Below are 15,408 nucleotides of genomic sequence, written 5' to 3'. Positions count from 1 at the left end.
GAGAGAAAAGCAACCGCACTTTATCTGCCTGCAGCTCTGTGCTCTGGATTTCTCTGAGCCATAGTTCAAGGCAAGAAGTAGATAATATGGAGCAGCGAACAAAGAAACTCCACAATGGATCTATTCTTGGAAATGCTAATTACTCTGTAAGAAACGGGTGCAAGTATGGCCACTCTTGACCCCTGCTGTATAGGTACTTGACTGTCTCTTCTCACACTCCAATGTATTGTAATGAGGAAGCCAACTAAGTGTTAGTAATTTGCAGCCGGTGAAACACAGCGTTGACAGTCAGAAAAATCAATTTGATCAATTATAAAACATTTATTTCTCTTTTCCTCTTTTGCCCTCACATCTGTTGTGCGCTCTGCAAAAAAAAAAAAGCTCAACTCCCCTGTCGCCATAAATTCTGTCGGCCGTGATTCTTGCTGCCAAATAAATCCCAACAAATTCCACACACTCCTGCCTCACAAGGAGTCTGATATCGGATATTTTCCGGACAACAATCACGGCGGAAACATCTCGCCAAGATTAAAAGAAAGACACTGAATGCTCCCCTTCTCACTCACTCTGGGGATCTGGTTTTTGTGCCCATAAGAAGTGTAGAGTTCACGCGGCCCCAGGCCTTTCTGAAACTGCTGGTTGAGTAATATCACAGCTGCCTGCAGGGAGGCTTTGTAAAATAACCAGATATCTCTCAGGCTCGTGTCTGACGGGCTAAATGAGCCTCCAGCTTGCAGGAGCTCCAGACAGCAACAAACCATTCATAAAATAAGGACTGGTCTTTGTTTAAGTGGCTCAATTAATGTGTTGTTTTTGTAAGTTGATTATCAGTCTGTGCAGGCCTCTCTGGAAGTCAGGTGTTTAGCCATGAGGGCATTGCAAAGCTACAGCTAAAGCAGCCAGATTAAAAAGACTTAATAGCGCAATACCTTTTGTACCCATCTTCACACCACATGAATTTTAATAAGAAATGATGAAAGGGAACTCTTTTTTTTTGTGTGTGTGTGTGTGTGTGTTTTTTTTTTTTGACAATTACCATTTTAACAGGACGTACACTGCGCTGCACCTTTTTTTGTTTTAGGCGTATTAATGTTGCTCCGGTTCACCTGACCCTGTTCATGTGGAGCTCGTTTGATCCAAAAGGTCCGTCAGAGTTAATGAATCAGCGGTGGCCTCTTCACAGGTCAGCTGGCTGCAGAGTCCCAGTGAGGAAGAAAAAAAAAACCAAAACAAAACAGCAAAAGTCCTGCCGAACACCTGGCGCTCACATTCCGGTACCACCTGGCTCGTGAGGCGCGAGAGGATGGAGGGAGGGAGGGAGGGAGACCGTTTTTAATAAATCTTCCTGTTGCCTTGTGATATTTCACCTTGTTGGGTGTGTCCCCGAGCTTCCGCTCTCACAGATGTGTCTCTGACGCGTTGAGTTTCTTGAACCTGGAAGCAGATGTGTGCTTTTTCTTTTTTCTTTTTTGTTTTTGATCTGGACGGTTCACGCCCCCCCCCCCCCCCCCCGGAAGGATGGTGTGTTTGCACAGAGGGGCCTGGACAGGGACAACCCCTGAAACTCAAACAGTTACTCAACAGCAGATTTATCTGGAGGGGAGGCCTGAGAAAAGAAGGGAGTTATTGGTGAGTGAACAGGAGTGTCCTCCTCCCTACAGTCACCACTGACGGTATGTGACATAGTTTGCTGTCTCCACGTTCATTTGTAATTGTTATCTCTGTCGCTGGTTGCAGTAAGTCAGATTGCGATTGACACTGCATCAAAACTAGTAAGCAAATAAGTAGTTAACAGTTAACAGTGATGGATTAATAGTCCTAATAGTCACTGATAAACGGTTAAAACAGTTAAAAGTAACTAAAACGGTCAGCTAAAAGTCTAAATGCTAAAAGCTAAATGGGTGAACTCGTTAACGTTAGCTTAACATCAAAGTAAAGGAGCTAAATTGAACAGTTAAAAAGGTCTGTGAAAAAACTTTGCTATGATTGATATTTTGTTTAATGTGGTTTTCCCCACATTAAAAGTATCATCTGTTTGTTGTGCACGAAGAGACGTGTCAGAGCCGTAAGCTAGTTATTTGTTTATGTTGTTTGTTAGCTTGTGGCTGACACAGTGTTAGCGGTTGCGCTAATGCTAACTTTCCTTCTCTGTACTGACAAGGTTTCGGATTTATTTAGCCCCGCCCTCCGCCCCCCACAAGTTGATGCGATTGGTTCCTTAGGTTTGAGGCGTATTAAACCTTGGCTGTCATTGGTTCACTGCAGTTCCAAGGTGGAAATACTGAGTCATGGCGTTGACCGATTGTTTCGCTCATGATATATCTTGTTATTATGTTAAAAAAAAAACATCATACAGATGTTAACAAGATTAAAAAACTTGATTTAATCAGAGGGAATCTTTTAGATCTCAAAGTAAAAGTAATGTAAATGGTTTAAATAGCTAAATTAAAGGGATCAAATAGGTTAGTTTTCTGAAAGTAATGGATAAACAGATTAAATTGTTAGCTAGCTAAACAGTAATGAATGAATGAATGGTTAAAGTGTTTAAATGTTTAAATAGTAAATGAGTTGAAATAGCTAAAGGTAAATAGCTGAAATATTCAACATTGGCTAAATGATCTGGAGGATAGATGGAGAGTTTTCTTATTTTCTCTTTATCTTTTATGGTTATAAACTGGCCAGTGGCCATAATGTCACAGTGAGCAATAAAAAAAAACAGAGCACTTTCCACAGCCTCAATTATATCACTGAGACAATTGCCACCTTCAAAAGGCTGATGGTAATTACTGTTATTGCTCTGCTGTAATGACTAGCTGCACAACAACTTTAGGTTAGTGCGTGTCCACGGTTCTCATGGTTTATATTGTATAGCGTTTCTTCACAAAGCCTGTATGTTTCAAAAGCATCAATTTAAAGAAAGATATGCTGCACGTACTGCATTCAATCTTCTCCACTCAGACTGATTTAGAAACATCAGTTATAATCTCATATATGTTCTTCAATTTCACGGTGTAGAGGACATATTACAGAGCTGTACATTATATGGACCGTGCATGTGTGTGTTGGAAATAAACCAACGTGCAGAGAACACATGTTGAAGGCTGTAAATACCTTCAGTGCAAACTTAAGACTTCCCAGAATCCAGTGGTGGAAGAAGTATTAAGATCCCTAATTTAAAGTAAATAATACTCCATTACAAGTAAAAGTCATGCATGAAAATCCCATTTAAGTATTGGTAGCAAAATGTAGTGTTAAAGTTTAAGTGCTGGTTCTGTCCCTCTGACTCATATGTTATTATATATGACATCATTAGATGATTAATACTGAAGCATCAGCGTGTCTTCAGCATGTAACTGCACTGTACTTGTTACTTCGAACTACTTTATAAACAGTTTCACCAGTTACAGAAACACCAGATAAATCTGATTAATCTTAGAGGAAACTAGTAAAATCAAAGTTCTGATGAATCTGTTTCTAGACTTTTTTCTCTAATCTTTGGTTTTTGGTGAAAATCTGAATCATTTGATCATCACGAAATGTGACACGACACACGACGTCAGAAGCCACAAAGGTTGTGAACCACTGGTTGTATTTTAAAAGCTCGTTGTATTATCCATTGTGTGACTAAGTACCTCAAACAACAACAACAACAATAACAACAATATAATACACTGACATACAACTGTCCAATTGTTCCAATTAAAAAGAAAGAAACCTCAGCTCTGTATTTGTTTGTTCATATTTTGTGACAAACTTATCTCACGATCATCGTCGGGATCCAGTGTCGGGATGACAACACCCGGCACTTTTCGACTTCTTTGGGATCTGCGAGGCAGAGGACGCTTCACTTTTCACTTTCAAGACGAGATCAGAGGAGAAGATTAGAGAACCTTATCGCTCTGCCAAGACTCCACCAGCAGTTTTTTCTCTGTTTATGAATTTTTATGTTCACTTTTCACTCCTGTCTGTAACTCTGTCTCTGTACTTTGAGGATGTCGTCCTGGCTCCACTTTTCTTTTTTCTTTTATTTATTTCTTTTATTTATTTCCCAAACGTTTGAAGGGGAAGTTGATTTGAGTTTATGTTTCTTCTCTATCTTTTATTCAAACGGCCAGCAGCTCTTCAGCGACAGGCCTTTAGCTTCCTCGTCAGACACCCTATACCACATGTTATGGTGTAATAGTCATAAGAGCCATTTCACATATTAGTGGATTATGAAGCAATGATTACAGTCATCTGTTCCCTCTGCTATAATCTCTCATCACTGCCTGTGCTTCTGCAGGCTGCCAGCTGTGGTTCATGGAGTTAATTCCTGCCTAATTGAGTTGGGTGCCATTGACATCTAAAGTCACATTATACTGTGTGTGAGCTAAAGTAGTCTTCAACCTACTTTTTTAATAAGAATGGTATTCACACATCTTTTTTTATATGTCAAAAATATTGAAATATACTGTCTTAAGAAGAAAAGAGGGAAGGAAATACAGACAGTAAAACTTTTATTACCAGGCAACACATTAGACAAAGGCAGATTTTTGGTAAACCACAATCTGAAATGACTGCATCAGTTGAAAGCCCGGGCTGGGTGCAGAAGAAGGAAGCGTGAACAGCGTTAGTGGGCAAATTTGCAATTCTAGGATTCCTCTGATCAGCGTTCTGTGGAGAACCCCGGAGCAGAGCTGCCCATTCAGGGGCCTCGGTTGTACCAAAGAACACATCCGGGCTGTCAAAACCGGTAAGCAAGGAGCGCTCGAGATTCACATTATGTGTGAGAGAATTCTGTAAGAAGGATATCTTAGGCGAGGCAGTTTTATTTGGCTTTTCCAGGTATCGACTGAGGCTTTAATTCTGACAAGCTGTCAGATAATAAAAGCCAGTTAAACCAACCACCACTGTTTTTGTTTTTCACTGAAGTAAAAATGTGGGATTATGTGGACGGGATCATTTATATTCATGGATTTTCTGGGAGGTTTTTTTTTTTTTTTTTCCTCTGTGAAGTCATAACTTCACACCAGCACCGTTACAGCACTGAACCGTTTTCCTGGCTCATAAAAGGCTCTTAATCAACCACACTGTCATGATTCTGTAGCTGCGGAAAAATTACAGTTTCATCGAGTCTGTTTCTCTCTCTCTCTCTCTCTCTCTCTCTCTCTCTCTCTCTCTCTCTCTCTCTCTCTCTCTCTCTCTCTCTCCAGACGATTGTGTCCAAGTATGGATCGCAGTTTCGGGGTAATTCCCAACATGACGCCCTGGAGTTCCTCCTGTGGCTGCTGGACCGCGTCCACGAGGACGTCAATCTGGCCTCCCACAATAACAACAACAAGACCAAAGCTCCTGCAAAGGTAAGAGGCGAGGGGCGACCCCGTGTCACTGATCAGGCGACGCGTCTGCTTTAATGCAGCATTTTACAATAAAGGTTCTCTCTGCACACTAAACTGATGCATATCTAATACATCATGACTCATTGTGATCAAAGACATGAATTAATGCATAATATATCATGAACCCCTGTGGCTTGATATATTGTGAAGGCATTATTAGTTCATGTGATTACATGGCATCTAAGAGATCATCAAGTCGTGTATTAATTAAGGTGAAATTGTATTATTTTTAAACCGGGTCCCTGTGCGTTTATTGTCAGGTGGAAACTTTTCCAGCAGAGATTCTGTTCTCTAAACTTTCTTCGTTTGCTCTTTCTATTTTTCTTCTCTTTCTTTCCATTCACCAGACCAAATGTTCATGCACGAACCAAAGATAACGCACATTACATGCAGCAATGTGGCCAACGATAGATCTCACATACAATATGCAGAGTGCGTAACAGCAGATGTTTTTCTTCCAGTGGTCCTTATCTCCTGTGTTTGAGTTGTTATCAAACTAGCAGGTCTAACCTCACTGATAAGGTTGTTCACAGGTATTTCAGCATAATCTCAGCTCCTGGGAGGTTACCGCCGGGGGTCTCCAAATTTGTTCAGCACTGCGGTTTCCATGCCGGCAAAACCAGCGTGGCGGTCTGAGGGTGTGCAGCCTCGCTCCGTGTCTAATGCGTCGTCTGTGGAGAGCACGAGTGTGGCGATTTGGTGTTTGATTTTCTCTCGGCGCGGCTCCTCCTCGAGGTGGGCCCGCAGGCACGGTGCATCCTCATGCTCCTTGAAGGGAACTTTGAACTGAGACATTAAAGCAGAACTTTCATGTAATATTAAGACATGTTTTCATTAAAAAAAAAAAAAAGAGATATCCCTCTTCTTTTGTAGTTTTATCAGGGTGATAACCAGTGGCGTAATTTATTACAAGTGCTCCACTTGCTGTTGGTGAGTCATTGCAAATAAATCTACTCAAACTCGGTGCCTGTTGTTTCCCGGGGCGCTAACTGCAATGATTTATTCTGTTGTTTCATCACTGTGGGATCGGGAGACATGGAGATCGGGGGGGGGGGGCCCTACACTCCCAAGGCTATACATTTTCTATGAAAATTGGCCTGACCGACATACAACCTTCTCTTGCAGATAAAGCAACGTTTTCGGGAAGTGCACCGTCAGCGCAGCATTTCATTGCAAAAGCCAAGGTCACATTGAAAAATTTGGCCAATCTGTGGATGTGAGCTCAGCTTCTTTTTCCCTCTCAGTGTTGTGTTTGCTCCTCTCTTCTACCACAGGCGACACTTGATCCGTCCAGTGGAAAATGAGAGATTGAATGAGGCAGTGAGACAAATGAATCTGCTTGTATCAAAGGAAATCTTATTTGACAACTCCCCTAAGTTTCTTATGTTGCTATTGTTCATACACAATACTCTGATATCACATGAACTAAGCTCCCATCTCCCTGTGCGCTGAGTTGTGCTTTAATTAAGGGGAATGCAGGAGGCGTGGGTGGGGGGGTGGAGGGTGTGTGTGTGTGTGGGGGGGCAGGCAGGTCTGGACTGTGTCTTTGAGTTCACATGGATCTACACAGGACATGACAGGAGGTTAAGGCATGAGAGCTGCTGATAAGGTCTGTCATGATGACTCTGCAACACCCCAGGGAGAATGTCGCCACACCCTGTTAACACCCAAGGAGCTGGTGAGGTGTGTAGGACAATTAACTGACAAGTATCCTGTCTCTGATTGGATGGGTTAGGGTTAGGGTTAGGCAGAGCATTGGCCGGAGCCAGTGAAGCTAAAGTTCGGTAACTCCAGTTTAAAATGCAATTGTACGTATTGTTTTAGCACCTTTGTGGCGACGGCTGTTTTGCCAAGTTCAGGCCTTTTCAAACAGGTTCGCTGTTTTAAAAAATGCAGTTGTCAAAATCCAAAACTTTATTGGAGTCCAGTTTGTGATTGTTGGCCAGGCTAACAGCACGATGTTAGTGACGGTTCCCAGAGGATGAATCATGTTGACTCCCGGTGATCCGTCGTCCCCTCAGGAAAGCTCTACTTTGTGTTTCGTGCTGATTAGCAAATTTTAGCATTGTGACATGCTAAACTAAATTACTTAAAAGAGCTACTTGTAAGTTTTTCTATTGCTACATAGCTAGCGTTAGCATTAAATGCTGTTTACTCACCAGTCTGGAGTTCACTTCATTCCTTTACTCACCAACATCTGTCTCCAGAGGTGGAAAGTATACACACACCAATGTTGTCTCTATCACATCTTTTCTTCTACTGAAGTTAGCACGCTAACCAGCTAGCCCCCGACCCGTCTCATCACTTTCCGATAGCGGCTCACTGCTAGCCTCCACTCTGCCCTGAAGACGTAGCGCTGCCCTTTTAAACGTCAGTATGTTAGCATTTTCATTGCGAGCGTGTTAGCATGCTGATTTTAGCATTTAGCTCAAAGCTACACTGTACCAAAAAACACAACCTCATAGAGCCACTGGCACGGCTGTAGACTCACGTTACGTGCACTGGCTGCAGGAAACTATTCATTTACTTAATTGATGTCCACTCTTTGCTCCAGCCCTTTTTTCATGGTCACAGGCTTTATGCTCACAAACAAAAGATTGAAGTTGCAAATAGAAGCTGTTAAGATGAGATGACTCCAACTGTGTTGACTAAGTCGTAAAGTATGAAACGGTTGTGGGAGTTTGACCGGTAACAAGTGCGTCGACGCAACGTCTTAATCAGTTTGATGCCTATAAGCCGCAGCTCTTCAGTTGCTGGAAGGTTAAACTTGCAGCATTAGCCCTGATGTCTATGATTCGCCTCCGTTCCCTCGTTAATCTTTGTGCCCATTTTTATGGGACTGTTAAAAAAACTGTGACATGTTTAATTAGGGATCACTTCAGAAGAATACGGTGTTATAATAGAATACGCTGCATATGAATAAATACTCCTTGCAGCAAGAGAGAGAAAGAGAACAAGAGGGCAGCGCTGTGGCCTCTGTCCAGAGCAGAGAATCTCATGTGACAGTTGTCTCTTATGTTTGTCCAGGCCTGCTGCCATCAGCCAGTGTGGGCTCTTTGCAGACACCAAGGTTGTCATGGATTTCGTTTTTTTTTTTTATCAGCGAGGAAACATGCAGTCAGATAGATACTCTGCTTAGTATCAGGGAGGGGAGGGAAGTAATTCTAGTAATTCTGTCTCCTCGTGAATCACGGTGAACTCCTTTTCCTTATCCTCTGCCTCGTCTCTCTTGTAGCTCTTATGCACTGCTCTGCTATCTCTGCAAGAATGTACAGTAAAGCCGCGGTATGCAGGCTGCTATCGCTGCTACACCCACAAAGGAGCCTTGTGAAGGGCCTCACCGAGGGCAGGAGGAGGGCAGCTGGAGGAAAAGTGTCTAAATCACATTCCTCTGAAACTTTAAAGACTCATTCAGGATCAGTTTCGCTCTGTGATTTCTTTTTTGTTTGTTTGTTTGTTTGTTTGTTTGCTCGTCGGTTCACCTCGGCGTTTATCTCCTCCGCCGCCACCTCACTGGAGCTCTGTAGCTGCCAGGAGTCATCCAGGGTCACAGCCGGGCTGACGGGAGGCGTCAGCGACATTTACCAGTCCACGCACGTTCCCTAATCGCAGCCGAGGACTCTGCGAGCTCAATCCTTTTTTCTGCTGCTGCTAACTCGGGAGCCTGCGGGGTCTTTGCTAATTGTTTTTAAGCATGTGCTGTTAATGGCTGGCAGAGGAGAACCAGAGCCCGAAGAAGGATGACGGGAACACCTGCCCCCCCCACTCCTTACAACACACACCCCATCCCACAGTCTCCTTGGGCTGGCTGTGTAGTCGCAAACCACTGAGTGTCACCCTGGTTTTGTAGTTTGTGTGTGACGGCTCGCAGTCCAGGACGCACACAAGACAGACGTGCACTACACACATTCTAACATTTGGCGTTGACTCCCCGTGGCTTTGACTCATGTGGCGCACATTCTCTCTGGGTTTGTTGATCGTTGATCACTGAGGAAACAGTGCTTCACCCTCCCTCTCTCTCTCTCCCTCTCTCTCTCTCTCTCTCTCTCTCTGTCTCTCTGTCTCGCTCTCGCTCTGCTTCATGAATGTGGCTCTTTGTAAGTGGCAGGAAGAAAGAGACACTTGTTGTGCAGCGCGACTACAGAGACGGAGAGGTGAGGCTGAGTTTCTCTGCGATGGTGTCGGGCAGTGGAGGGTGGTGCTGGTGCTGGTGGTGGGGGACAGTAAGCGGTAGTGACAGTCAGAGAGATGGGGAAACGGAGAGAGAAATTACTTCTTTGATTCTACATGACAAACATTGCTGGTGGAGTGTAGCTGTTTAGAAAAGAACGTGCCTGGTCAAGTAAGGACAATTGAATGAGCCGGTTTTTCTTCATTAATTGGTCACGAAACAGGATCTGATGTTCATCCAAGTCACAAATGTAGTCGAACACAGTTTCCCTAAGCTAATATCACACCAACAATTATAATCTTTTGTGAACTTTTATTGAACAAAGCCATTAAACATTCACAGCGCTGGTGGAAGCAGTAAGTGGACCCTTGGGTTTAATAACTGCTTGAACCTCCTTTGGCAGCAATAACCTCAAACCGGCTCGTCCAGTAGCTGCTGGTCGGAGCTGCTCAGTGTTCAGGAGGAAGTTTGTTCATGTTCTCAGGATGTCGGGTGTGAGCGGCTCTCTGAGGTTATCGCACAGCATCTGCACTGGGTTGAGGTCCGGGCTCGGACTGGACCACACCCCACTGTCAAACCATGATGCTTCCAAACAATTTATAGTTTCATCAGTCCACAGAACATTTTCCCCGTAGTGTTGTGGAGAGTCAAGCTGCTCTTTGTCAAACTTTTTGGAGACTCTAAGCTTCCATGCACCATGATTTGTGTTTGTTTGACTCATGAACAGAGACGTTTCACCAGCTTCCTGTACGTCTCCATCTGTTACCCTGAGCTTCTTCGTTACTGATCACTCCGAGTTGTTTGCTTTTGGAGTGGTCTCAGCTGCACGCCCACCTGTAGGACACGCAGCTAAATCATCTCCATTTATAGACAGTTTGACTGATGTGTGGGTGCCCGGTCAAAAACGGCACTGACCCAGCCATGGGTTGTTTTGACCCAGCAGGGTGGGGTTATGTTTTCTACCCAGAAATGGGTAAAAATTACTGTGTTGTTGAATTAAAAGCTACTCAACTAATTCTGGGTTATCACCATCACTGGGGGTTTAATTACTTACATTTGCTTCAGTCAACTTCTGCTGTTAATGTTTAAAATTGAATTTAAATGGTTTTGAAACGATGAAACAAGCACATGATGTCTCGGCCAAGTTAGCCACGTATAACTTAATGTTTCTTATACATTTAAAGTATATAAAACTCTATAAAACTGTATAACATTTCAAATGAAACCGGTCTTTCTTTTGGTGGCTTAAGATGCGTAAACATGGCGGACTGCGAAGAATGACGAGCCTTGATGTATATATAAATACTACAATATTAAAGTAATACTAGTAATAATAATAATACTAAATACTACAAATACTGTTGTGGGACATAATCACTGCTGAATCCAAGTAAATTGGATATTTGAGGAATAAATTAAACCGACATAATTTAATTTATAATAACAAAATAATGCATTCACTTGAAATTGCAGTGCTCTCACTCACAGATTAAGCACTTAATAGTCTAACCCAATATTTTATTTTATTTGTTTGTTTATCTGATCATAAAGACAAACATTGTTAGAGACACGTTAGTTATCAAATCTAAAACATCCAAACAAATAACCTCATAAAATGGAATTAGCATAAAAACAACTGGACAAATAAAACCCCACTGTACACGTGTGTATATGCATGTGTGTGTGTGTGTGTGTGTGTGTGTGTGTGTGTGTGTGTGTGTGTGTGTGTGTGTGTGTGTGCGTGTGTGACTTAAAGTGTTGTCTGAATGTGATTTTTAAATCCTAACTCTAAATTCTGATTTTAAAATGACATTTAAAGCTTCGGGAATCGTTATTTGTTTGATGATGTTTGTTTTTTAAATAGTTTAAAGAAAAGAAATGTAGCCCACCTTAGCTATAAGTACATGATCAATAAAGCTACAGAATATTATAAGTGTTCTGAGTGATATTAGCTTCGGGGACACTGTTGTTACTCAGATGAAGATCAGGTCACACACACAAACCGGCTCATTCCCCAGAGTTCACACACTGACGTCTCCATAGCTGTTGATAAGCCTGGTCCTCGTCCTCCTTCACATTAAAAGCACGACAGTCACAATGTGGCTCTCCTGTTTCTTTTATCAGCTCTCTTGCCTTTCCCCATGCCTGGAGATTTCTTGATGTGTGCTGTGTGGGCGGTTTTTGTACTGAAATTAGACACACATCCAGACAGTGACCCAGACGTTGTACCAAGATTTCAGACTTAGTTTCTTTTTTAACTCGTTCGAGCAGCTCTCGGCTGTAAGTGCATCCCGAAAAAACCCACAGCAGAGCCGCACAGTTGCCTGTGTGTGGTCAGTGCTGCTCCCCGCTCCCGTCAGGGCTAGATGCGAATGGTTCTGTTGTGAATCTTGTGTGTTTTGTGCTGCGTGTGTGTGTGTGTGTGCGCGTGTGTGTGTGTGTGTGTGTGTGTGTGTGTGTGCGTGTTTCCTCTCCGCTCTGCCTTTGATTCTGTCTGCCCTGCCAAGCTGAAATGGCTTCCTGTGGCTCGCAGCCACCCAGCTGGAAAAGCAGCTTGAAGGGAAGGGTCCGGGTGTGACCTCTGTGCGTTTGAGGTCCTCTCTCACCCCCGACCCAGATCAGTGTTGATTGGCTAAGAGTCTTAAGCCCCCCCCCTTACAGATGCTGAGATGAGAGATATCTGTGTGTGGATACACAGTAAGTCTGAAGTGAACTTCATGTGTCCATCTAAATGTTCAGTCAGTGTCTCTCTTGGAGGTTGGACATGACGCCATCGTTGCTTCCTGGTATAAAAAATAAAAAAAGAAGCTGGTTTTCAGGCCTGGGGTTGTTCACTGTGGCACAGACACAATTAAGCTGAAACTGTCTGACTGCTTCAGACAACACAATGCATCACCGCCCGTTTAAAGAACAGTTAAAGGACGTTTCTAAAAACTGCACTTGTGCTCCGCAGGGAGGCGAGCCCACAAAACACTTCCTCATTAATATCCCATACACAAAGAGGAAAGACTTTTAAAAGACTAAAGTCTGACATGCTCTCACCTCTAAAGACAATGTGTCATAAGTCACAGACTTTTTAGTCTCACACTATAAGATTGGGGGATCTTTATTATCTTTATTATCTATTGTTATTATCTTTATTATTATATGAAATTAGGAACTCAACACTATAATTGTCATTATCTGCCCCTAAAATGATTGTGTTTGGACTTTGTATTCATTATTTCCGGTTTTATTTTGAAATTATTTTCCTTGTGTCCATTTACCCCTTCCTCCCTTCGTTATTAAATGCTCAGTGACTCACATCCTCGCCTCGGCGCAGTGTCGGTGAGCTGCTTCCTGTTCGGTGCTGGAGAAAGAGTGTGTGACATCTGTCTAATTACTTCAAAAGTTAAATATCTCACCCGTTGAAAGTTTTTAAAGCAGCAGCATCTTGTTTTGTAGAGAAGTGCAGTTAAATCAACAGACTGATTCTTTGTTTAATAAAGAGAAATTTCCTTCCCACGCTCAAATTATCCCCCGGTCTCCGCCGGGTCTGAACGGCAGACAGCGTCGACCCCAACAGTTTTTAAGTGATTCATATTTGCTGAGTGGAAGCTTTTCCAGAGAGTGTGTCAATTCAATCGCCCTGAAACCGAGCTGACTGGGATGATTTAAACAGTTGTTGATAGAAGTGATTTAAGCAGGGAGGCATGCCTGTCACGCCAAGTCCAGTGTTAATGTGTTATCTTGAGTTAAATTGAATCTGCCTGTGAAGATAAATGGATTTAAAAAAAAAAAAAAGCAATAATTATCAATCCAACCTCACCCACAAATATCAGTTTAAAGGAACCAGCTTTAATAATGTGTATTCCTACAGTGTTTTACCCTTTTTAATCCTCATCAGCGCTCCTGTGTGTGTACGAGCACATGAACGTGTTTATTGCTGTTTGTGACAGACGTTCAAACTCTACGTAGCTGGCAGGTACCAGAGGCTCCTGTGGGTCTCTGTTGACGTGCGCAGACATTTTCATCCTCGTCTGTGTCACCGCGGTGATCAGCGGCAGCCGCAGAGGCAGGAGGGTAATAATAAACCTCATCAGCTCAGGAGGCCGACCTGCCTTCATTAGAATTAATTTCCCGCTGCTCTCTTAAATGTGGGATAAATCTTCTTAAGATACGACTCGCAAAGTCACATTCACCGTGCAAACTTCAGGAGAAAGCTGTTTTTTGTTTTTGTTTTTTTGTTTGAACAATCCCAGCTGACATAAACCCTGGACACGTCACCCGTCTACAGGGCTGACGTATGGAGACAAACAACCGTCCACACATCCACTCCTGCGGGCAGTTTAGAGTCGGCTTCACCTGAGAGGAGAACAAACCACTGCACCACCATACCGCCCCAAATGAGTTTTATTTATTGTCCCACAAAGTTATTGACATGAACACATGGATCCTCCTCACTGAGGATGGACTGATCCAGCTTTATTGGCCTTTTATTGTTCTGACGACTTTCTTTTCCCACATTTATAATCAGTAAACCTCTCTGTGTGGAACTGATTGAGATATGTATTATATTTTATAATATTTATAAATATAAGTGGTGGCCCTATAAACAACAATTTTTTTAATATTAATTGCTGTAAGTTCATCGTTAATGAGTCTCTTTTATCAAGCTATGAAACATATTCCAACTATGCAAAGTTTCCAGGTGATCTCTGCTGAAAAGGCTTAAATGAACAATTAGAAAAACTACAGGAAGAATATTTTTGGTAACGTTAACCACGCGGGTCGATGTCACCACTTCCTGTTTCGCAGTAAAGGCCTAACGCTGCCTTCACATTAAAATGTAATTATTGTTATCTAGGTGCGAGAAGTGGCATTACCACTCCTCTGTCGTGGATTGGTGACGATTGGCTGATACTCGATCCATTTAAAGTATTAGTTTGGTCTCGTTCTTCTTATCTGCAAGAAAACAAATGAGCTTAATTAACTATTCCGTTAATGAGGTCGGTTTTGGCCCTGATGCGCTGCGTCCCCGCTCATCCTCAGACCCTATCTGTGACAATATCATACAGCTGGGGAGCGTATCCCAGCATGCATTGGACAAAACACAACCTGATCAAGTTGCCAGTTCTCTACAGGCAGAATATCTAAAGGGTCACATCGGATACCTGTGAGAGATTCAGCTCCTCCAGCGCGTCCTGTCGCTGAGAAGGAGAGGAAACGCAGCAGGACGCGTAAACTCCCCGCTGTGAGAAACTAACTGCAGACAGCACATCATCTTCTCAGTCAGTGTCCTTTATCTGTGACTCACTCTGAGGTCAGACTGTTTGGGCAGTTAGCAAAGGGCTTTTGGTTAAGTCGATGTCATCTTTAGTATTACTCACAACACTCATGGCCTGCTTTTAAAATGTGACTCGTACACCGTCAGGACACCGGGAGCTGAGGCTGATAGAAATGTCATTAGTTTTGTTTGGTCATAAACCAAAGAACTGGACAAACTGAGATTTGGACCTGATGGTCGTCTGGATGAAAAGATGAAGAATCACCAAAGTGTTTCTAATTCATCCTGCAGGGAACATGGATGTCTGCGGTTACTGAACCATCTCAGTCCGGACCAAAGTGCTGACAGACTCACCGACAGTCAGTAGTGAGTGTGTTTACACCAATATTAAAGGGGCAGTTCACGTATTTAGAGGCAGCTTTAGGACTTTGGAAACATTTCGAGGGGAGATCTCAGAGTGATGCCAACGTGGCCTCAGCTGCTCGACGGTTCACCTTCGCTCTGTAAACGAACTCGACTTTTGTGACACTGTATTGATCTCTTTGGCAGAAATTCGTTATGTTGATTGTACCTTTGGCGGGGGGGGGGGGGTC

General features: G+C 43.0%; 1 protein-coding gene across 1 annotated transcript in view; it reads left to right on the top strand.

Annotated features, from left to right (window-relative positions):
* The window catches only part of usp43b (ubiquitin specific peptidase 43b), a 60,122-nt gene that overhangs the window by 1,731 nt on the left and 42,983 nt on the right, over positions 1-15,408 (top strand). Inside the window, exon 2 of the mRNA XM_023431648.2 lies at positions 5,193-5,339. Within this exon, the coding sequence (XP_023287416.1) occupies positions 5,193-5,339 (147 nt within the window). The remainder of the gene's footprint in view (positions 1-5,192; positions 5,340-15,408) is intronic.

The sequence above is a fragment of the Seriola lalandi genome, unplaced genomic scaffold (assembly GCF_002814215.2).
Source record: "Seriola lalandi dorsalis isolate HSWRI2012SDOR001 ecotype SW California unplaced genomic scaffold, Sedor1 jcf7180002054926, whole genome shotgun sequence".
Lineage (NCBI taxonomy): Eukaryota > Metazoa > Chordata > Actinopteri > Carangiformes > Carangidae > Seriola > Seriola lalandi.
The sequence above is the reverse complement of the archived record's forward strand: the minus strand, read 5'-3'. Positions and strand labels throughout refer to the sequence as shown.